Raw genomic sequence first — 25,484 nt, forward strand, 5'->3', positions numbered from 1 at the left:
ATTACATAAATTCACATTTGGGAAAGGCAAATCGTTTGGAATCAACAAAACAACGGTTTTTGTTATAGCTCACCTGCGCTGAAAGGTCAATTAAGCTTAACTGATTACATTTTGTCTGTCGTGGGTCAGACCGTCTGTCTATCTTTCCGTAATTTTTCCCCCTTTTTAAACATCTTCTTCAGAACGACTTTAACCAAACTAAGCACAAAACACCCTTAGACAAAGTTGTGTAGGGTGGAGCCACATTGGGGATCCATTTTTGCAAAGGAAACATTTAAAATTACAAAAACAGAAATGTTATTATATATGGTCTACTAATATGCAAAACTTTTGACAAATTGCTGATTCTATTAAATTGATTTTTTTTTACAAAATTTATTGACAAAGACAGTAGAAAAAGATACAAGGGATACCAGTACACATATCTCACAATGTAATAGATTGTCTCTTATGGAAAAGGAATATAATGTAGGCCTAAGTTGCATATACTATATATTATGCACATATGAGAAAAGTGTTTGTGTGTGTGTGTGTGGGGGGGGGGGGGGCTGTTATTTATGTAACCTATTGAATATGATAAATATAACTAGTATATCATAATTGTTTAGAATCTTGTTAAGAATCATAATGCTCAACATGCGATATGACTATACAATCATCATGTTACAAGTAGAAAAGGGACGTGGTTATAAATATAAGTATGCATTAGGGGAAAATGAATTTTTATTTATACAAGACCTAAATACACAATATTACATTGTCAAGATAAGCTCGTGTGATTATACACGTGATGTCATTGAAAAGTTCAAAAAGTTCACATAGAATTTCGGTATTCTATTATCTCATATTAGGAAATATATTTGCAATTGTAAATATAAAGTTTTTAACAAAACATTTTGTTTTGCCTCGGACTAGGTTGTCTCGACGTCATTGAATGAATTGCGTCACGTGATTGGCTGATACATTTCTTAACACGGCGAGCGTGAACATTTTTACGCAACATGGCGGACGTAACGTTATTGGAGCTGAATTTTTACACAAACGTTCGACCATACCTTTAATTTTTAGCCCCAAATTATCAAGAGTGATCCCCGTTTGCCCGTGACGTAATAAAACGATCCTTCAATAGCATCCAGGTTTGCACAGACGGCTGACGAGGAAGGAAAGTAAAAAATTAGAGAATTAAGCTATGAATTTAATTGTTATATACTATCTTTTGTTTGTTTACATATCAAATCATTGGGTCCTCGACAAAGCAAAACATTTATTAGTTTTGTTACTGACTGTTTACAGGAATTTGTGGGATATGCAAGTACATAGAAGGCTTAGTTTCGCCTCGCCTTCTATAGACATTACCGACCCCACACATTTCAGTAAACAGTCAGTAGCAACTGAACCTGCTGTCTGAACGTCACTTAAAAAGAATTAGCTATTAAAACCAATAGTGTAATTCTATACCATTTTCACAGATAATTTCCAAAGTTCTGACTGCGGCGTGGAACATAGAAATGTGACTAAATATTGTGATGTGAGTCTCTGATCACGTTATATGGAGTATCCGATACCGTACAACCTAACGTTGAGTACGCATGGTTCTCATCCATAGCTGATAAATCGGCGTACGTCTTGGAAGCTTTTTCGTTCTCCGGTACAGATGCATCTGTACGTTGTCTGTTGGTTTTATTTTTCATGATATGTCGTGACATGTAGAAGATTACAAAAAGGCTGATAGCAAACATTGTTGAGACACTTGCTATGATTGCTACTCCTGTTGTTGTTAGCTTATTTCCTAATGAAATGATATAAAAAAAAACAAGCTCTATTCCATATTTGGTCGATACATGCAATATTTCTTAAAAAAAAAATAGGCGAACTATTTCATTTATCTTTTTTTTATACTCACCCTTTTTGTCGAATTCAGGTGCATTAAGTTTAGCTGTCAAAATATGATTATACCAGTGTAAAAGTAGATAAAAATAAAATGTACTTTGTTTACCATTCTGTCAATTCAATTCTACGTTGAGGATTACCTGTTACACAAAGATCACCGATCCATCCAGAATCGCAACCTTCGGAGCAAACTCCGTTTTCTGCGGCACAAGATTTACCATCTTTGCAATGACCACAATCAAATCCACAGTTTGGGCCATATTTGTAGGAAACACATTCTGACATTACAAAAAAGATGTTATACTTGAATTTGATTTGTTGAATTGAAATAGAAGACAAGCACATATTTGATGACGAAAAGACCAATTCATGGTCATACGAGATAAAGCTCCTTTTTTGTAACACATTTCTGTGTAAGTTTGTGATGTTTAAAATGTTAATATGTTACATTTTAAAATATACTGTTCGTTTGTGAAATGTGTCCGCAATCCTTTTATCTTGCACTCTATTAAATTCATCAAACGAATATTCAAGCGTCAAACTAGGGGACTTGCTGACACAGACCAATTACATCCTGGTACCTGTGTCCTCAAGGAGTTTGGGATTAAGACGTTGGCGCACGGTGCATGTATTTGAATCCAGGGTAGAAGACTGAGATTATTTTAAAATCTTCCGGGTCCGTGTTATAATTATGCTGTCCTTGAGCAACTGATAAGATATGCAGATTTTTTAAAACCAATTTGGAACGAATAAGAAATGAGTAAGTTATTTACAAGGATCAATCGTCGTTGCTTCACCAAAGAGTCCTAAAACATAAAATAAACAAGGGATTGTGAACATAAAATTCGACGTCTAAAAACTCTTATACATGCTGATATTCAGATTATGTTTAACAGCGAGTTAGAAACACATATATCAAGCGTAAATTTGCTTAACAATTCACCGATCGTGTTCAAAAATGATTTTCCACAAGTAAAACGCACTTCAGAGCAAAGGAAATGCGGCTGCGCGTGGTTAAAAATCAAGGTGTCTTTAATTTGAAAAGCAATCATGAAAATCGAACGATGATATGCTTTGCACCTATTATTTCTTGCAAGTTGACACGTTTCACCTTTCTCGTTTTCTTTGCCAAGTCAATTTCGAAACGAAATGAAATTTTTCATTTAAACTTTAGAAAGGCTGTACTTTTCTCACTTAAATGAAATTCCAGTTTTAATTTAGAATGAATTTAAAAAACCTAAATGGTTTACACTCATTTAAAAAAAAGCAGTACGCTCTTATAGATATATCCTTCCATTAATGCATGGTCCTCAACACTCTGAATTGTTAACAGTTACATGTACAGTATATGTATAGAATGCCAATGTCGTTGAAAATTTCTTGTGTTAGTTTGGTTTTTTTTTTCGTTTATTTATTATGCTTTTCAAATGAAGAAACAACAATTTTAATGAAACAAAAGACAATTGTAAATAAGTTTTGACCTTTTTGTAGATATTTTATTTTCTTTACACAACTTTTTGAAAAGATGTTGTGAATGTTTCGATTGAAATTCTAGTTTTAATTTAAAAGTATTAAAAAATAAATAAATTGTTTACACTCATTTAAAAAAATGCAGTATACTCTTACAGATGTAAAACTCCGTCCATTAATGCATGGTCTTCACCACTTCGAATTGTTAACAGTTACATGTACAGTATATGTATAGAATGCTAATGTCGTTGAAAACGTCTTATGTTAGTCTGGTTTATTTTTCGTTTATGTATTAAATTTTTCAAAACAACTTTTCGAAAAGATGTTGTGAATGTTACAAAAGTGAGATTAGAAAGTCTTTTTTTTTTAATTTAATAATATGGGGCTATATATATAAAACAAATGTATTTTGGTGTGATAAAGTATATGCTCCGTTAAACAAGGGAAATAACACGTGTTTCCCCTTTCATGTGTACATGCACTGAATATACCACAAACACTAAGCACCATCTGCGCATTTCAGAGAACTTACTGTGTCAGTTCCAAGTTTATGGATATTCTTTGAAGGGATAAAAATACTGATGATCTAGGACAGAAATGTTTAAAAAAAAGTAATATATAAAAACTTCATAAATTATATGGATTTCAGAAAGTTCAGTTTTTACGAACCAAGCTGCATTAGATGACGAGGTTCATAACTATAACTCATTTCGCAATAAAAATGAAATGTACGAAACTGACTTAATGTGAAATGTTTACTCGGTTGCTGTACTTTCCTTGCAAGCGTTTTGTCTTAAATGAACAACATGATACAATGATTAAAATTCGGTATCAACAAATTCAGAAAATACCGTATTGTCCGTTAAACTAAAGACAATACAAGTACATTGTACTTAACTTATTGATAAACATTTTGAAAGCTGTTTTCTTATTTAAATCAAAATTTAAAAAAAGGCTTCAGTTGTTCCTATATTAGTCATATAAATTTAAAGAAATTTATCAAATATAGATCTGAATTAAATTAAAGACAACTATATTTCCATTTCACGAGCTGTTTGGATAACGGCATTTTACAAACACCAGTCAGAAACTAAAGACTTCTGTAAACATCGATAATAAAAGTGTTCTGCAAACAACCTGATTTATTGCGAAAATGTTTTGTCACGGAGTTTCCGGCCAATGGATATCGTTTCTGTACAGTGTCGATTGGTCTACAAAACGTACAAGTCACAGGGATATATTTGCAAAAGGATATTACCTAAATTTGATTTATTGAATTGAAATTAAGACAAGTACATATATTTTATGATGGATAGACCACTTTATAGTTATACAAGATAAAACTTCCTTTTTTGCATCGTATTTCTGTGTAAACTTGGGATGTTTTAAATTTTAATATGTTACATTTTAAAATGTACTGTTTGTTTTTGAAATGTGTCCGCAATCCTTTTATCTTCTTTCCATTAAATTCATCAAACGAAGATTCAAGCGTCAAAATACGGGTCTTGCTGGCGCAGACCATTTATCCTCATCATGTTTCCTCAAGGAGTTTGGTATTAATACGTTCGCGCAAAGTGCATGTTTGTTGAATCCAGGGTAGTAGGCTAAGATTATTTTTTAATCTTCAGTCGGTGATGAAATTTTAATGTCCTTGACAGCTGTTTAGAAATCAAAAGAACTAAAATTGATTCTAAGGTAAACCCTTTAAGGTCGAAATGTAGTAAATGAAAGGTGGTTACATGTTTATAAAATTTAAGACATAAATTCTTTCCATGATGTTTCATTACAATAGTTTGCTTGATAGGGTGTACCAGGGCGAAAATATTTGGTAAACACAATGAAAAAAAGAATGTTTTAAACTGTCATTATCAATGAAATATGAAGGAAATAAGGAACAAATTTCGGAGTTTTGTCCATATTTGACTAATAATATATACATGTATCTAGAATGCCTACAGTCTTTCCAAAAACAAAACGAAAGAAGCTCTTGACGTCCTTTTTAAAATGATGTCAAATTTAATATAGGTATCGGGATAACTTTTTCCATGATTTAACATTAAATGTCAATTTTTTTTTTTAATTTTCTACATGATTCCTTAAGAGCCGTTAAGTACGGAAAACTATTATTTAAATGAATTATGACGTCATAATGGATCCATCACCAAAAGGACACTCTGAAACCATTAACTAGATTTGGACCTTCATTGAGTGTTTTGATCAAATTGGGCAATTCGGTCCTTACAATTTCAAATGTGTGTAACTTTTTTAAAGTCCTTATAAACACAATTATGACATTACGTAATTTAAGCTAAGTAACTCAATAATGGTTAAAATTAATAATCATTTCATGGCAGGATTTATTTTTAATTAGCGTTTGAAAGGGTTCACCAGGCTGACAAGCAAAAGGCAAGAACAATGGGACGGATCGTATTTTGCCAAATTATAAATTTGCTAATGGAATGTAAGTTTTTCAACACACAATCGGCGAAACAAACAGCTGAAAGCTCAATTGAGCTTTTCTGATTACATTGTCTGTATGTCCGTCTGTCCGTCTTTTTACATTTTCAACATCTTCTCCAGAACCACTTAACTAATTTTAGCCAAACTTGGCACTAAACACTCTTATGCAAAGTTGTGAAAATAAAGGCCTACCTTTCAAAGAAAAATATTTAAAAAATATTGAAAAAATGGAAAAATATTCAAGAAAGCTAATCTAAAAACTTATGTGAAAGCATCTCCTCAGCTAGTTTAAATTCCAAGTTGTGAAATTAATTACCCCTGGGGTACGGTAGGGCCACAATGTAAGACGTCAATTTTTTACATGGGGAGTAGAGTCAATTTAAAAAAAAATCTTCGAAGAAACCAATCAGCCTGGAAAGCTGAAAGTTATGTGGCAGCATTGTCAGGTAGAGTATATTGACTTTTATTTTAAAAACTATGATCCCTGGGAGTAGGGTGGGGCCTCAATGGGGGTTGAATTTTACTTAATAATTTTTTGAGTAAATCTGTAAAAAAAATTTTAAGAGAAACTAATTGGTTAAGACAGCTGAAAGGGGAGACATTTTTTACATAAGAATATGTAAAGAAAAAAAAAACCAATTGCCTAGAAAAGCCATAATTTTCGTGAAAGCAACCGTAGATAGTGTATATTTAGTTTCGTTAAAATCAACATCTTTAGGAGTAGGGTGGGGCCACATTGGGGATCCAAATTTACAAAGAAAAACATTTTAATTTTGAAAAAAATGAACTGTTATAATGTATAGCTTCCTTATATCAAAACTTTTGACAAAATGCTGATTTATAGAATTGATTAGACTTTGGCCCCTAGATGATTCTTGGACCTCACAAGGGGTTAGGGTTTGAGGTAGGTTTATATCCCATATATTAACAATTGTTAAGGATCTTTTTGAGAATCACAACGCTCAGTAAAAATATGGCTATAAAATCATCATGTTGCTTGTTAAAAATGGACTTGCTTATAAATCTAAGAATGTATTAGGCGAAACTATTTCTTTTTTTTATTTTTGCAGGATCTAAACATAATATACATTGTCCAGATTTTGTATATTATGACTCCATTAAGCTGCTTTTATCATGCCCATTGTTGCTCAAGTGAAAGATGTGGCCCTGAGACCTCTTGTTGCATTTACAATAATGCAGCCAAACAATAATGCAGTCAATCGATGAGCGCGTGCGTCAAAAAATGTGACGTCATTGAAAAAATCACACAGAATTGAACAATTTTTTATTCTATAATTTTATATTTGGAAATCATTTGCGAATGTTAATATAACGTTTTGAGCTAAACATTTTATTTAGTATAAAGAAAAAAATGCTACCTGCCATCTGAACGTCACTTGATAGGATTTTCTACTAATACGGATAGTGTAATTGTCTACCATTTTCACAGATAATTTCAAACGCAACGTGGAACATAGGAACATAGCTAAATATTGTGATGTGAGTCTCCGATTACGTTATATGGAGTATCCGATAATGTAGAACCTAACGTTGAGTATGCATGGTTCTCATCCACAGTTGATAAATCAACGTACGTCTGAGGTGATGTTTTGTTCTCTGGCAGAGATGCGTCTGTACGGTGTCTCCTGGTTTTATTTGTTATGATATGGCGTGTCATGAAGAAGTTTACAAAAAGGCTGATAGCAAACATTGTTGACAGACTTGCTATGATTGCAACTCCTGTTGTTGTTAACCTGTTTTCTAAGAAAAAAAAGTAACAAGCTGAATTCTATGTTTGGTTGATACATGCATTTTTTTTCAGGAAAAGATAAGAATTTAGTTCTAGTTATTTTATATACTTACTCTGTTTATCGAATTCAGGCGAATTAATTTTGGCTCTCAAAAATGATCATACTAGTGTGAAAGTAGATATCAAGACAATGTACTTTGTTTATCATTCTGTCAATTCAATTCAATGTTGTGAATTTACCTGTTACACAAAGAACACCGATCCATCCAGAATTGCAACCTTCGGTGCAAACTCCGTTTTCTGCGGCACACGATTTACCATCTTTGCAATGTCCACAATCAAATCCACAGTTTTGGCCATATTTATAGGAAACACATTCTGACATTACAAAAAAAGAAGTTATACTATATTGCAAATTGTTAAGTAAGTTGGAAACAAGAAGTTGATAATAAAATTTCAATTGTTTTAAATTTTGTTGTTGTTGCTTGGAAATTGATAGAAATATATATCCATACAAAATAGTTTTAAGCAAATATGTTATGTATACAGGAAACGCTTGATGGCTCGAACTTCGATCGCTTAAAGTTCTTTATCGCTCAAAGTGAGTCTAGGGTCCTGATTTTATGTATTACACAAGTGATTAAAATGACCAACATCTCCAAGAAAAAAATAATTATATTTTTTTTCACTGTCCATTTGATACTATGTCATTTTTTCTTTGATTAGTATTATTCAGTTGTACAACGTAATTCTATATTAAAAAAAAACTAAACGTGATGCAATAACGTTTAAAAATTCGCCTTGACATACTGAAAGCAATAGTTTGCTATTCGTTTGTTTGTATGTAAAGCAAGATCAATGGATCTTTGAACTCATTTACATCATACCTTGACAAAGAGGGGGTTTGAAGTTTTGTCTGCAGCCATTGATGCAAGTCCCATCGTGTTTTTCACAAATTTCTTCTCTGATACAGTGACCACATTTAGCAGAACAGGTTGCATTGTAAAATCCGTCTTGGCATACTAAATATGCAACATATCACTTATGTAGTTTTAGAAGAAACATTGATTACAAAGAAAAACAAAGTTGTGTTCGTTTTTTTTTTACTTTCACACTTTGGTTGCTGATAGTTTAGAACAAAACCATGAAAACGGTATAGCACAGCATGGGTGGATCCTGAATTTTAAGCTAAAACAAGTGCCCAACCTGTTTAAGGCAGGGGGTCTGGGGGCCGCCTAATGCCCCCAGTGGGTCTAAAGCAAAGCCCAGGCGGGGGGTCAGGGGACGAAGCTCATGGATTCTATAGATAGTAAAAATGAAGTCTTAAAACTCAGACTTTTGTTCTTCTTGTATTGATACTTCATATTAATAAAATCACTTACAATTTTAAAGGTTTGTTGATTTGAGACCTGCAGTACGGTAATCCCATATTGTTATACCCTGTGCAATGCAGATATATTAGATATTTTCTTACAAATGGCTGTAAATTTGTCAGTTTAAATATCAAATTAAATAAGACGATGTAAATGAAATTTAAGAAATAGAAAACCATACTTAACATGGAAATATACAAAGTATAACCAATGACTTAAAGTTGGGTGACTGGTCCCATTTCTTTATACGTTACACAATTGAAAACACAGTTTTTGTTCATAGTACATGTACACCGTTGAAATCAGTATAATGTAGAGAAACCCCTCAAGCTTCCAAAATATTGATAATTAAGACTGGCATTTGTACATTTTCTTTGCCAAAAGGAGTATGTTCATACATTATCTTCACAATTTAAGGAAATGAGCACGCCGGGTGCCCCCTTTTAATCTGCCACTGCGTCAAATAATAAAGTAACCTATTGGTCATTATCTTAAAGTTTGCTTTAATATCATTTTAATTAAATGTTGCCCAGTTGTTGTGTTGCGGTTTTACATCTGTTTTAAAGAAAAAACCCAGTAAAATATCAAAAATATCGAAAAAGTAATATGTAAACGGCATGTACGATGTACCGGTGTTACATGTAAATGACTGACCTGACTGCTCTCACCGTTTTCCAACACGGCGAAGACCCCCAAAAAGATGAATTTCTTCGGTCGATAACTTGCTTATCAAAGATATTTTTTTCGATTGATTTTCTATGTTTTTGATATATATATATATATTAGCAAATCATAATATCTATATTTGATACATGTAAGTCATAATTATTATCATTTGTGCTGTTTTGTTTTGGTTTGTTTTCTTTTTTCATTTGCTGTTAGGCCTATTCAATCAATATTTCTTTAATAAAAAATACATGATCATGACATTGCCTAGATAAATTATTTAAAGAAACGTAATATTAATAAGCATTGGATGCCGATTTTTAGATACCATCACATGGCTGTGTAGACATAATTATTAGATGTTTTAGGGTGAGTCGGTTTTTTTTTTGGGGGGGGGATTTGGTTTGTTTGTTTGTTTGTTTGATTTTTGGATTTTTTTTTGTATTTGCATTTCTTATCAAGCTATCAATTTGAAATTCTTTCCACATGTCAAACAATACCAATGATTGATGAATGCTGTTTTATATTTTTGTTTTTTTTATACTTTTGATACGAAAACAAACAAGCTTCATGTCAGTTATTGAATGACGAATTCAAAACTTGATCTAACGATGTTTGATTGTCTGCCGTAAAAAAAGGGCCCCTTAGGTCAAAATTTCACAAACTCACTTTTTTGTCAATTCTGATTAGACATTTTTCTATTACAAACATACAGAGATATCTAAGGTTTTCTGTGTTTAAGAATCTTATGAAAATTCTACATAGACAGGTTAACAATTCTTTGAGTAGCTTGTTGAAAACGCTGCGAAGTAACGTTTTGTATTGTTTTTTTGTGATCGGCTTCAGCCGATCACTAATATGTCCATATGAGGCATCCGGCAAATGCTTCCACGTGCGCACACATTCCGCTTGCACAAGTAGTTCTTATAAAAACTTGAAGTTTTGTTGAGTATTTATATAACATATACTCAGTTTTATTTCAATTCATTTACCTTACGAGATGCAAACATACATAAAATACAGTTCGAACTGTTAATTCAAGAATGCACATTTTGTCTCACGCGTAAGAATTTCGATCAAAAGGTTCATTCAGTAATGCAGTTGACCTCGATGAACTGACCTCAATCATAAGAAGATGCTCCATGAACTGACCTCGATCAATTGATGCTGCATAGTAGTAGCTAGGAAGACGGCTTGATTTATAAACAAGGTTACATTATAATGCGACCTCAATAGCAAGTTATGATGGCATTCAATGTTTTTCAGTCGCAATAAATTATTTTTATACAACTCTTTCTTTGTATACGTGTTAATCCTCTTTTAGAGCCTAACTCAGTATTCTGAAGGAGAAGAAGATACGTTAACATTTAATAATTACGTTAAAAATATTAAACTAGACGAGGAGTTTATGAACGGCTTTCCCAAAATTTACTAGTATTTCAAAATTAATATGAAATCATGGTGTAAAGATTCAAAATATTCTATATTTTTTTTTAAATACAATACTTTTTAAATTATTCTACATCAAACTGATCATGTTGATTGCTTCTTGCTTATCAATACATGTACATCATTATTGCCGATCATTCCTTTAAAAGGAAAACTTGTTTTTATCGTTATTAATTGTTTGGAGAAAACTTAATTAATAATTATCTACAATTGTAAATGTCATACAATATGAACAAAAAAGAACAACACGTTTTAAATATCCAGACTAAGCTACAGTTCTACAGCGATAAATAAAACCCCAGAAAATATGATATAATAAGAATACTAAACGCAAACATATATTCAATTTCTCCCCAACCTTAAAACACATCAAAGTAGTTTAAACTGCCGAGAACCTTATTGGCAAACATTTTTAAAAAATGCAGAGACAAACATAGGCTAATTCGATGCCTATGTTTCTACAGTTTTAGGTGTATTTTTTCAAAAAAGAGAAATGTTTTTCCTTTGATTAACTTTTTGCATCGATATTTTATCCCATATTTGTCGATATAATTTTTTTTTTAGCTCTGAAGCAAATTTAAAATAAATAGCTGTTTTTAAGATTTAAAAGCAATATGATGATGCTTTTTTTTTATTTATTTCTTCTCTTTCATTAGTTATCAACACTTCTCATAAAAATACCGGTGAAAAAAAAGAATTATGTTTTCAAGATGAATGTGTTCAGCTTGATCAAATTTATTTAAAGGGAACGTAAAGATGGTGTAAAGACAAATTGAAGGGAGCGTAAATGTCACTGAAAAATGCTTTAAGGTGGCTTAAAGATGGCTTAAAGGTGACATAAAGAAGTATGGACATTAAGGACCTATAAGCTCAACTTAAAGGTGACTTAAAGGTGGCTTACAGATTGTATATTCTTAGGCCACCTTTACGCCACCTTTAAGTCACCTTTAATGACTTACTTAAAGATTGTTTTTCGCCCTGTGTTAATTTATAAAAAATAGTTTTAAAAAAATTATATGGTAACAAATTTATTTTTTAAATAGTTTTTGTATTCCTAATGATAAAATAAGCCTGTCCACAAAAGCATTAATAATTGTCCTCATAGACCTTAGTGCAATTTTCATTAAGTAATTACTGCTTAGTAAAAATTATTTTTGGAAATTTTTTCACGGTAAATTTTTTCTCTCTTAAAAATGCTTTAAATTAATAAAATTGTTAATGCATGATGGAAATTCAAGGTTCGAAAAATCAGGTCTTAACATGAATGAAATACCATAAAATACAAAAATCTTTCTAAAATGCCTTCTAATTTTCATAGGTTTATTTAAATAATAAAATACTGTCTTTGGTGACATGAAGGTTATGAAGATAACGACATTGAAGAAAAGATACAAAACCTGCAATGATTGCTACCTTCATAACCCGCATGAATCATCAAAGAAAGCATTTTATTAATTATATTTCAAATCAAAATGCAGTAAATAAATGTTATTGTAGATCAGTACGTTAGCTAAGAGAAACACCAAAATCATCCCCAATGGGAATTTTAATCTGACTTCATCTTGATTACTTCGTGCAGTCCGTGATATTTCTTAGGTCGCTGTAGGTTTCGACCAATCGATAGAAAGGGCGTGTTGATTTCAGTCCTGTCTGTTTATATAGAACTATGAATTAACCATGTTTCCGAAAGAAAAAGATGGAATCATACACATAATATGTAAATATATTTTCATGATTACCTCTATTTCTTAAAAAAATTGATTGTAATTTGCAGCTGTATAGAGACTGAGAGAACTAAAATCTACATGATCCAGTTTTAACCATGCCATTGATTGGTCCGTCCAAACCATTAGCATCCTCAGAAAAATCAAGGTTTGCACGAAATAATCATTAAGTTGTGCACACTCTTCAACAAACTCCCTGGTAAATCATCAGTCTTTAGCTGTCTCAGCAGCATTGCACTGTCTTTGATCACTATTTCACTTTAAAAAATTCCAATTTATAAGCTTAAAAATGTACGATTGTTTCTCTCTGTTCCAATTTACATTCTGTGATCTTTTTCGGCATGATTTGAATTACAGGATTGTTTTTAAAATTTCAAAATATGACCAAATTAGTCCCAATCTGAACCCTGATCCAGGAACCACGAATTTCACAATTTGGGTAAACAGTTTCATGGACATCCTCACCATGCATTTTGGTTTTTTTTTTAAATATATATGGGAGAAGAGAAGATCTTCTAAGAAGTAATGCACTTTTACTATATAGCCATATAAGCCTGACCCTAAGGCTTCAACCCAAGACCAACAGGCCATGAATTAAACAATTTAGGTAGAGGACTTCATGGACGTCATTACTATGTGTTTAGTTTTTCCCCACATGTGTAAAGAAGATTTTCGGTTATTTCTATTTTTGTATTTTTCGCTCATCCGATTGTGCTCCGGGGTGGTAGAGCCATGGTTTTCACAATTTAAGTTTCTCTTACCAACGAAATGCTTTACACCAAAAGATAGTAAAACTTGTGCAGTTTTTAAGAAAATGTTGAAAATGTAAAACTGGCAACGCACCATTCAAGACGACGGAAGAAGACTAATTACAAAAGGTCAATTGCATAAAATGCATCATCCAACATCCTTAAAAAGTACTTCTCAGCATATGGGGAGGAATATTTTAAAACTTTAACGTATCGTCAATAAGATTTTTTCAGGGTTTCCATGGCTGCTCAAAATGACGACAAGCAAACATGCTGATGTGTTTGATCTGGTTTTGATCTATATACGATTTACATGTATTTTGTTTAGCACGAAATAACAGAAAAGGATCTTTAAAGATCAATTCAGATGCACTAAATAGTTTTGCGCCATTACAGAGTTCCTACAGAATTGTAGCCATCTCCGTAAAATTAGATGAAACAAATTGTAGAGCGCTACATTGTTGCAGTTGCATGTCATGTGATGTGTTTTGTGTATAAATGAAAGTGATTGTTATGCTGACACCTCTATGAAAGTGTCAAGCCCTTTAAAGCCCACAGTTTCATACTTACTGTCACACCCCTCTCCCTCCCAGTAAATCGAGCACCCATCATGACATCGGCCAGTCCCTATGTCGCAAACGCCATTGTTTTTACAGCGTCCACATGGAGTGCTACAGTCAGTGCCGTAGTAGTGATCAGAGCAAACTAAAACAAATACAGTTAACAATATTTATTGCTGATATACAACCAAAGGCATACTAAATAATAACTATCGAATAGTTTATTATTTCCACCATATCAGACAGCTTCTGCTAGGACTGAATAAACAGTGAAGATATTCCTAAATTATTTCTGTAGACTCTTCAACAAACTTCTCGGCAAATCAACATTTTTCATCTGTCTCACCAGTAATGCACTGTATTGGATCGCTATTTCACTCTTCAATATTCAAATTCATAAGTTAAAAAACGTACGATTGTTTCTCTCTGTTCCAATTTACCTTCTGTGATCTTTTTCGGCATGTTTTAAATTACAGAATTGTTTTGAAATTTCAATATATGACCAAATTGGTCCCATCTGAACGCTGATCCAGGAACTACGAATTTCACAATTTTTGGTAGAGAGCTTAATGGGCATCATCACCATGCATTTAGTTTCTTTCTCAAATATATCTTGGAGTAGAGAATACATTCTAAGAATAAATGCACTTTTCATATAAAGCCATATAATCTCCTCCCCAGATCAAGGGACCATGGATTGAACAATTTAGGTAGAGGCCTTCATGGATGTCATTTAGTTTTTTCCATATGTGTGGAAGTGAAGATGATTTATGAAAATCTCTATTTTTGTATATTTCGCCTATCCAATAGCAATCTGGAGTAGCAGAGTTATGAATTCACAATTTACGTTTTTCTTACCATAAAGATGCTTTACACAAAAATAGTAACCATTGATTTTGCAGTTTTTAAGAAAATGTGAAACTGTTATCGCACGAGGCACAACGCAAAACGTCCGACGACGGAAGAATACTAACTGCAATAGGTCAACTGCATAACATGGAACATCCGACGTCCTTAAGAAGTATTTCTCAACGTATGGGGTTGAATATATTATATTCTAAGCATATCTTCTATAAGATTTTGCGAGAACTTTAATGGCTGCTAAAATTGAGGACTAGTAAACATGATAATTTGTTGGATTAAGTTTTGATTTATATACGATGTATTTTGTTTAGCATGAATTAAACAATCATTTTATTGAAACGAAATATAACAGAAAAAGATCTTTTCAGATAAATTGAAGACGCAATATAATAGCAATGCACCATGACAGAAATCATACGGAATTTTTACCATCACCGTAAAATCAAAAAAAAAAAAATTGGAGAGGGCTACATTGTTGCAGTTACATGACACGATATGTGGTTTGTGTATGAATGAAAGTGTTTGTAATGCTGACACCGTAATGAAAGTGTCTATTCTTTAAAAGCCCCTATCTGTCTCATTACAATTTTCATTCTTACAGTATTTCATACTTACCGTTACACCTCTCCCCCTGCCAGTGATTCTGACACCCATTAGGACAGGAACCAGTCCCTTTGTCACACACGTCATTGTTTTTACAGTGTCCACATGGAGTGTTACAGCCAATGCTGTAGTAGTGATTGGAGCAAACTAAAACAAATAGATACTGCGTCAAAGTATAGAATAACTTATAGGTCGTTATCTTAAAGCTGGCTTTAATATCATTTTAAAAAAAAGGTTGCCCCTTTGTTGTCATGCGATATTTCATCAGCTTTACAAAATAGAAATCCAGTAAAATATATAAAAAAAAAAGCGGTATGTAAACGGCATGTACGTCGCTCTGCTTTTGAGTGACTGACCGTACTGTTGTCACCGATTTCCAACATGGCAAAGACCAAAAAGGATAAATTTCTCAGGTCGATAACTTGCTTATCAAAGAAATTTTTATCGATTGGTTATGTGCATTCTTGACATATATGATTAGTAAATCATCATATCATTATTTGATAAGTCACACTAGATGAAAAATCTGGTTTTAGCGCTATGGAAACCTTTTGGAAACTTTGCGGAAACTTAAGATTACTTTAAGTTTACGACAGGTTTCAGCACAGAAACTTCAAGTTTCGTTAAGTTTCCTCAGTGCTGAAACTTTACAAAGGGTTTTCTGCAATTGAAACTAACTGAAACTTCAAGTTTATGCATAGTTTATCTCCATAACTTGTTTGCCAATGGATACATATTATTTACAAAATGTTTTCGAAAACCAGAACTTATTGAAACTTTATTTTTTTTTCTTTGTTTTCACCTAAACTAACTGAAACTTCAAGTTTCTGCATAGTTTATCTCCATAACTTGTTTGCCAATGGATACATATTGTTTACAAAATGTTTTTGAAAACCAGAACTTATTGAAACTTTATTTTTTTTCTTTGTTTTCACCAAATCTCAGCAATGTTTCTAATATATGTAAAAACAACACAATTTCAAGCAGTTTCAAGTTTATTTTGTTCACGAAAACGTAAATTGTATCCAACAATAAATAAAATACAATCAATATACAATAATGGAAAAAATTCATATGGCAATTCTCTTAGCATGGACTTTTATCTTTAAAATGATAAAATTGTATAACGAAATATCAAAATATCATATCAAACCTCCCTTGAAAAAAGCAAAAGAACTTATTTTTTTAAAAAATAAACATGAATGCAATTTATAAAATAGCTACATGTTAACAAAAAAAACACCAAAAAAATAACCACAAAAAAACCCACAAAAAATACAACAAAAAAACAACAAACCAACAACAAACAAATCAAACAGAACAAAATACAAATTTCCACCAAAGCATTTATTGATATTCTTTGTATATCCTTTTTTTCATTTTGAAAAATGTGATTGTCCCCATAGACCTTATTGCAATGTTCCTTGATTAATCACTGCTTAGTTAATAATATATTTGAAAATTTTATCACGGTTAATCATTTTCTACTCTAAAATGCTTTAAATTAGTAACAGAGTATCAAATAAATGTGGCCTTACAAATTTCATTTAACAAATTTCTATTGTAAATAATAAGTAAATTTCATTAAAAAAAACTGTTAATGTAACGTTAGCTAAAAGAAACAACAAAATCGTCTCAATGGGAATTTGAGATTGACTTCATCATGATTACTTCGTGCAGTCCGTGATTTTTCTTGGGTCGGTGTAGGTTTCGACCAATCGATAAACAGAACGTGTATATTTCAGCTGTGACTGTTTACATAGAGCTAGGAATTAACTATGTTACCCTTAAAAATAGAGGGAATCATACTCAGTAGATGTAAATATATTTTCATGATTACCTCTATTTCTTACAAAAATTGATTGTAATTCACAGCTGTAAAGAAACCGATCAGACCAAAATCTACATGAACCAGGTTTTACCATTTTATGGATCAATCCGTCGAAACCATCAGCAACTTAAGAAAAATCACGAGTTGCACGAAATAATCATGATGATGCCAGACTCAAATTCCCATAAGAGACGCTTTGGCTATTTCCTTTATCTTACACACTGATGGACATGAACAATATTTTTTTTTCTTACTCTTTACGATCAATTCAATCATTTAATATACTAGATACATGTATAAACAATAAAATGCTATTTCTGAAGATGCATGCGAATGATGACGGTAGCAATCATTGCGGGATTAGGGTTATGTTGATATTTAAGGTATTAATCGTAACGTTTTGTTTATGTTTAGTGTTAAGATATACTCGTGTACACTAAACTAAGTGTATCAAATACGACAGACCAACAAACTACAAAAGCCACCCACCTGATAAATCAACACTTATATTCAATCAACTCATTGCCTACATGTATGCATGCTTTAGATTTTCAACTCTTGAATAGTTTATGATTTCCACCACATCTGACAGCTTCTGCTTGGTCTGCATAAACAATGGGGATAATCCTAAACTATTGCTGCACACTTGTGAACAAACTTCTCGGCAAATCAACATTCTCCATCTGTCTCAGCAGCCTTGTACTTGGATCACTATTTGACTCTTCAAAATTCCAATTCATAAGTTGAAAAAAAATTACGATTGTTTCTTGTTGTTCCAATACTATCCTCTATGATCTTTTCCGGTATTATTTTGATTACATGATTGTTCTGGAATTAATATGTGACCAAAATTCCAATTATGAGCTAAAAAATGTACGATTGTTTCTCTTTGTTCCAATTTACATTCTGTGATCTTTTTCGGCATGATTTGAATTAAAGGATTGTTTTAAAATTTCGATATGTAACCGAATTGGCCACACTCTGAACTCTGATCCAGGGACCAGGAATTTCACAATATTGGTAAAGAGCTGCATGGACATCATCACCATGCATTTAGTTTTTTTTTCTAAAATATATATGGGAGTAAAAGGGTTTTACTAAGAATTACTTCACTTGTACTATAAAGCCATATAAGCCTTATTCTAGGGCCCCGACCCCTGACCCCAGGGGCAATGAATTTCACAATGTAGGTAGAGGCCATCATGGACTTCATAACCATGCATTTAGTTTTTTCCCTATATGTGTGGAAGTAAAGAAGATTTTAAAACATTTTTTTCTGTATAATCCGCCCCGACAATACCAATTTAGATTCCTCTTACCATAGAAAAGCTTTACACCAAAAATAGTAACCATTGTTAATGCAATTTTAAAGAAAATATTTAACATCAATTCTCTGTAAATACCAAAAATACGTGGCCACGCACTATCATGGAATTGAATGTTATCACTCTGACTTGAAAGAATGTTCCATATGAAGACTCTCTGTCGGTATATTTTTGACAGTTCATACTCAGTTTCCATAGCAACGACATTAAAACATTTTGCTTCTGGCCAAAATGACATATTGAGTACTATTATATAAGTAACTGGTATGCTCCCTAAATGCATGAAGGTTTGATCATGACATTGGTTTAAATTTATAAGCAAGTAATTAATGTACTTGTACACATACATTGATATCAGTGAAATGTACAGATAACAATACCATTGGTTTGTGTTTCATATATTTAGCTTATAAAATAGTGAAACACAGGCACATTAAATAATAACAATTTAAATTTAAGCAGGCAATTGCAAATTGGGATAAACATTTAAAATAAGATAAGACCTTGGTCTAATAAATACAACCAAAATTGGCTTGGGTATATTCACTGCCTTTCACATACAACTATTTGAAGTTATCGCTTTCCCTCAAAATCCAACTTAAAGTTACTTCCCTTTGTTGACTCTTCTGTATTGAAGTACAAAAAAGACGTCACAACAACATATCAAAAGCAGACGTTGGAAAAATATAGATCAAATGGGGTGGAGAAAGCATGTGATTTAAGTTTTAGTGTATTAAGAGTAAGTCTCCATTTTACAGGGTTTTCTTGCTTGGAGTTATCTGCCCTTTGCAAAAAAAAACCCATATAGAAACAATTCTTATGAAGTCAAATTATATTTATCCTGATACATTGAACTTAAAATATTTTGAAATATTTAATCAGTTTCTCATTTACTTAAGCAGAAAAAGTATTTCTAAAGAAGTTTTATGATATAGTTATTGTTAAAAAAAATATTTTATAAATTTTTTAGGGAGTGGGAAGGTGTCAAATTCCAAAATTTGGACGAAAAATAAACAAAAACGAGAAAGATACCCGCTCTGGTTTTTATAAATAATATTTTATACAAATATAATGTTTTACAATTTGCAATTGATTTATTGTTTCTCTGCCTGCAATTTTTGAGAGACTTTCAAAAATACAGGGTGAAAATTAAAACATCAAAAATAAGAAATGTTGACCATCTTTGAGTCACCAGCTTTAAAATGAACAAGGACATGGAGATTTTTTTTCTCTTGCATCATGTACATCTATATTTGTACGATGTATATAATGTGTGAAATATCTTGAAAATTTATAAATAAGCCTATCCTGTGACTTTGAGTTTACCTTATTTAAACTTAAAAATTGTGTATTTGGGCCCTAAATGAATGAAATTGCTTACCATGGCAACGAAGGTAATAGGCATTATTTTGATGGTGGATAATCTCATACCTTATGGGTACCAATCACTTGAGAAAGCTTCATGAAAATCTGAGATGGTGTGTGCCATAACCCTATAGTTATATTTTGGTCTTTACAGAGAATTGATGTTAAGATGTAAAACTGTTAACGCCCGACGCACATCGCACCACGCCCGACGACGGAAGAATACCAACTGCAATAGGTCAACTGCATGACTTGCAGCATCAATCGCCTTTAAGAAGTACTTCTCAACGTATAGTGAGGAGTATTTAAAACTCTGGGCGTACTTTCTATAAAATTTTGCGAGAATTGTCATGTCTGCTGAAAATGACAACTAGTAAACATGCTTGTTTGATTAATATGGTTTTGATTTATATACGAGTTACATGTATTTTGTTTTGAATGAATCAAACAATTTTATTTTAACTAAATATGTCAGAAAAGAATCTTTTCAGGTCGATATCAGCCGCACTAAAAAAAAAAATTGCGCCATTACAGAAATCCTACGGAATTGTAGCCATCTCCGTAAAATCAGATAAACAAATTGGAGGAGGCTACATTGTTGCAGTTATATCACATGTTATGTGTTTTGTGTATAAATGAAAGTGTTTGTTTGGCTGACACCGTACCGTTGTAAAATTTCAAGCCTTACAACCTCCGTATATGTCTCATTACAATTTGGATTCTATGGATAACAGAACCTTTTTTAGCATTGTCTGAAGTGCAGTTTCAAAAATCAACATATCCAACATACAAACATATAAGAAAATGATTGAAACAGTTGACATAGATTATATTGATAATTAATACATACTATTGCAGAAAGTTCCATTCCAGTGATTAGCACATCCGTTATCACACATCCCCGTCAACTTATTGCAAGGTGCTTCTTCTTTACAATGACCAGGACAGTCTACACACGATTTGTTTGATATGAATTTTCCATTAGGGCATACTGTAATATATATATATATATATACTATATATATATATATATATATATATATATATATATATATATATATATATATATATATATATATATATATATATATATATATATATATATATATATATACAAAAATGGGTAAAAACATTTTGATAGACATTTTGTACCTTCTTTCTCTACAAACATATTGTAAAGAAACTGATTTCCGAGTGCTGTATAAGTGGCAATGACTTTGTGAAAAATCCATTTCGTGATCTTAACTGTATGACTAAGACTATGGCATTGTGTTTTCCATTATTGCGATAATTAAGAACAAGTAAATTTCCAATAAAATTTAAAACAGAGCCGATGTTACATGTAAATGAAGATTGTTTACAATAGATACTTAAGATAAACTTTAAAATGTAAATATTACAGATTAATTAATGTTTGCGCATTAAAGATTGGTTATTTGTAATTAAAAAAAATACCAATGCAGTCAAGTGTGAGGGCGTTTTGATCAGTGCATCCATGTATACAGGATCCATTAAATACGTCACAATGTCGGTTTTTACATTTATATGGACATAGAGACAAGCAGCGAGGTGAAAATCTTCTCGCGTCACAACCTACAAATGTAAATAATAATAATAATAATTATTATTATTATCATTATTATTTACCAACATTTAATTATAATATAAAACCTCGTAATTCTAATGTGCAAAATTGCCCACAGCCAGGAGAAAACTTGTTAAGTCACAACTGCAATGTTTTTTTTTTGGTAAAATTGATTGCTTTAAACTTTTTATAAACACAATCCAAATAAAGTTTTGACTCATTTTAAAATATTTTATTTTTATAAGATACGCTAACTAGCTTTGTACTACAAACAAAAATATTATAAATTTTGTTTTACCAAGATTTTTTTTTGAATACAAAAACTGGTATTAAAACAACATGACAATTTTGTTGTTAACTGTAAAACCAGGTTGAAAAAAATAACGAAACAGTACCAAACAATAGGAAATAAGACCTTACCAAATTAAACAAAATTAAAGTCGTATACATGTATGCAGAGCGCTAATCCACACGTTGGACTGATATCAAAGACATGCATTACGAGTTGTCAATATGGGCAAATAACATAAAATTGCTCCCTAATCTAAGACAGTGCTTCAAAAGGATTTATTTACTTTCGTATACCATGAAAGGATATAGTCACAATTTTAGATTTCATTTTTAATTATTTATGATGCTTAGTAAAGCTTTTCTAATTATCAACCACAATTGACTTGCGTACTATGCCATTATGTACATGTAAAGGTAATTTAAATTGTTTGCCTTAAAGTGTTGTTAATGTTGAATTGATAGTAATCAAAATCCAGTAATTGAAAACAATGTATCAATAGATGATTCAAACAATTTTAACAATATTTAATTTTTGGTTATAAATGTCAACAGTGTTCATACATGTAAGAAAGAACGCTGCTTTTAGGTTATAATCCTGTACTGGTTAGTTCATAAAATGTGTATGTGACGGTATACGACATTATTAACGAAAACTTACTCAGTTACAAGAATTTAACCGAAGACATACGTATGACTCCCATTTTCATGTTGAACACTATGTGTTTATGTACTCCACGAATTAAAATAAAGGAAAGCTACGTATACACTCATATTATGTATTTTGCGACTGACACGCTTTACAAATATAATTAATTATCCTATGTGATTGTCGATCATATGCAAGTTGTTCAAGTTGCTTGCAATTTCTGGCAATGTTGATAAATGCTGACGTGGATTACCGGCATGTATTTTTCTGCAATGTGGCCACCTACATGTACCATAGGAATCATTTTACTGTTTAAATAACCCATAATTCAAACACCAAATTGCATACTTGCTATCTGTAAAAAGGTTTATGTTTTGTATTTCCATGTCTGATATAGGCCTACATGTATGATATAAAAAGATAACAAGTAAAGGTGAAAAAAGCAAACATTCCAAGATGTAACAATTTATGCAAAACTGACCCATGACTTTAACTTCACATATTTCTATCCCAGTATACATCGTGTTATCATTTGGACAGGTAGATGTATATCCTTGTGGTCGTGTGTTGATAAATGCGATCCCTTGAGTTACGTTGTTGACGGTGATATTCATAACAGACGCCGGACATCCAGACTTGGGATCCTGATGATATACGAGATGTTTGGGATCACGCAGAGGATAAAACGTCTTCGGAATATAGGTGTAAACAGAAAATCCAGCTGATCTTGTATATGCTTGAAAATCAATGTTAATGCTTACGTTAAAAAACCTCAACAAGTAAAAAATTTATCAAATGATGATAAAGATAATCAAAGTTGAAATTCATTTAACTCATACGACCAAAAAGATGAATTGTTATCGAATAAAATTGGTTTATTATATTTCTTTGTTATTTTTATATTAGAAATAGTTTAAATTCGACCTATGCTATGCGATATAACCGAATTTCACGGTTCATAGAGGTAAACTGTCCGAAGTTATGCTATACTCGTACAACATTGGAAGAAAATAGTTTCATTTCTTATTATTTATTTTCAACGACTAAGATCTATATAAGGCGATTTTTTTTTAAAAAGACGGTAATTTGTACAAAATTTGATCGCAATGTCAAATGGTTTAATATGTTTTGTTCGTGTGTCGTAAATATTGTTTGACAATATAGGCCTAATGAAAAAGCAACAACTTAAAAAAATCACCGAAATAATGGTCTCGTCTAAGAAGCCAGAGGCACGAGGGTTTCTTTAAGGATTTGATCACGAACAAATAAAGTTCACATCACGGTGAAATTTCTTACCTGCTGTTTATAACCTATATTTATGTTTGAAAGATAATATTGTTCAAAATTATATAACTAATCGTATTTAAATGTAAATAATAATCAAACCGGCGATCGATAAGCATATGCGCTAATATTATTACATGAGCAAATCTTCTTCTTTAGCCGGAGGCTCGAAGGGCTTCTCAGAACATTTGATCAAGTAAAAACCGAGTTCATATTCTGTTGAACTTTTTAACACTGCTGTTTGTTACTTATATTTACGCTTGAGATTGTTCAGAATTGTTAAAATTACCGAGTTTTTATGTTTATGATCCACGCTACAAGCAATAAGCACGTGCGAGCATTATTTTGACGTTGTGAAAAAGTTCATACAGAATTGAACGTTTTCGCTATTCTGTAGGTTCATATAAGGAGACAGATTTGAAAATGTAAATATACCGAATGGAACGTTATCGATGCTTAAAAAAAAGATTTAAGGAGGAATATTTGCAAATGTAAATATTTGAATTTGTTTATGATGCATTACAACAAAAATTAAATTATTCTTCGTAAACTCACTGTCAGATCTGAAATATATCTCTATATATGCTACGTTGAATTGCCTTTGTAACCACACTTTCCACCATATAGAAGTATTACGGTTTTGATCAGTATTCGTTATAGCACAGGAGTTTGAATTGTAGTCCTGTGCGACATTGCCATCTATTGCTTTACTGGCGTTCCAAGATGGTTTTTGAGGATCTGCACCCATGTCGGCTATTCCTCTGTATCCTTGTTCGAGAGCCAAATTAACTGAAACAGCAAAACATAAACGATAAAAAATGCTTCATTTACATCTAACTGCATATACGAGTACGAATAAAAATTTGTTATGTAAAAAAAACAATCATATAAAAGATGGTTATTGATTTCCTTTCATTTAGGTCCATTAAAATGCTATAGTTAATATAATATTTGTTATACATATATTTTGATCATCGTGTTTGATGTAATGGGCAAAACAATGCATTTTGCTTAGATAATTGCACCGTAAACTGCATGAACATATCAATATATAATATACGTTATCAAATATTTCTTCTTGTAAAATTATAACGAATGTTATTCTACAATATACATGTATACAACCGTTAAACAGTTTCCGTGCTATCTGGTGAATAGTCATCAAATGTTTTTTTCTTATAGAAGACATTCAATTTCCCTCATTTTTAAAATTTTTAAAATCCTCTTATGTAAACCAAGTTACTAAGTTAAAATTATTGCCCGAGAACTCTGTTGTTTACTATCTAGTAAATCTACATATAGCCCACATTTTTTTGTTTTTTGTCGGTATAATAAAATATTCATTTACTGAGTATTCAGACGATAGCTAGTATATTGTCCCTCTCAACAGAAACAATTGTACAACTTATGACTAAAAAGCTGACAAATTGAAATGAAATTTTGACACATCGATTAAAAGAAAATAAATTAACTTTTTTTTTTAAACACACACTAAGATTTCGAAAATAGGGTTAAAAATTTCCAAATCTTACCAAAACAAGACGCCCCTGTGACCACAAACTGTAGAAGAACAAACTCTACTCTCACATACGACCACAT

The 25,484-nt window shown here is 31.8% G+C and overlaps 1 protein-coding gene across 1 annotated transcript; it reads right to left on the bottom strand.

The window, feature by feature from the left end:
• Positions 1-1,463: 1,463 nt before the first annotated feature.
• On the bottom strand, positions 1,464-25,484 carry LOC128174085 (laminin subunit beta-1-like). Its single transcript, XM_052839721.1, has 11 exons — positions 25,418-25,484; positions 24,441-24,674; positions 23,083-23,337; positions 21,535-21,672; positions 20,930-21,070; positions 15,571-15,705; positions 14,102-14,236; positions 8,458-8,592; positions 2,031-2,168; positions 1,904-1,936; positions 1,464-1,789 (listed from the first exon to the last, which is right to left on the bottom strand). The coding sequence occupies exons 1-11, from the start codon at positions 25,482-25,484 to the stop codon at positions 1,515-1,517; spliced, it is 1,686 nt and encodes a 561-aa protein (XP_052695681.1). The 3' UTR covers positions 1,464-1,514.

This window comes from Crassostrea angulata, chromosome 2 (assembly GCF_025612915.1).
Source record: "Crassostrea angulata isolate pt1a10 chromosome 2, ASM2561291v2, whole genome shotgun sequence".
NCBI lineage: Eukaryota > Metazoa > Mollusca > Bivalvia > Ostreida > Ostreidae > Magallana > Magallana angulata.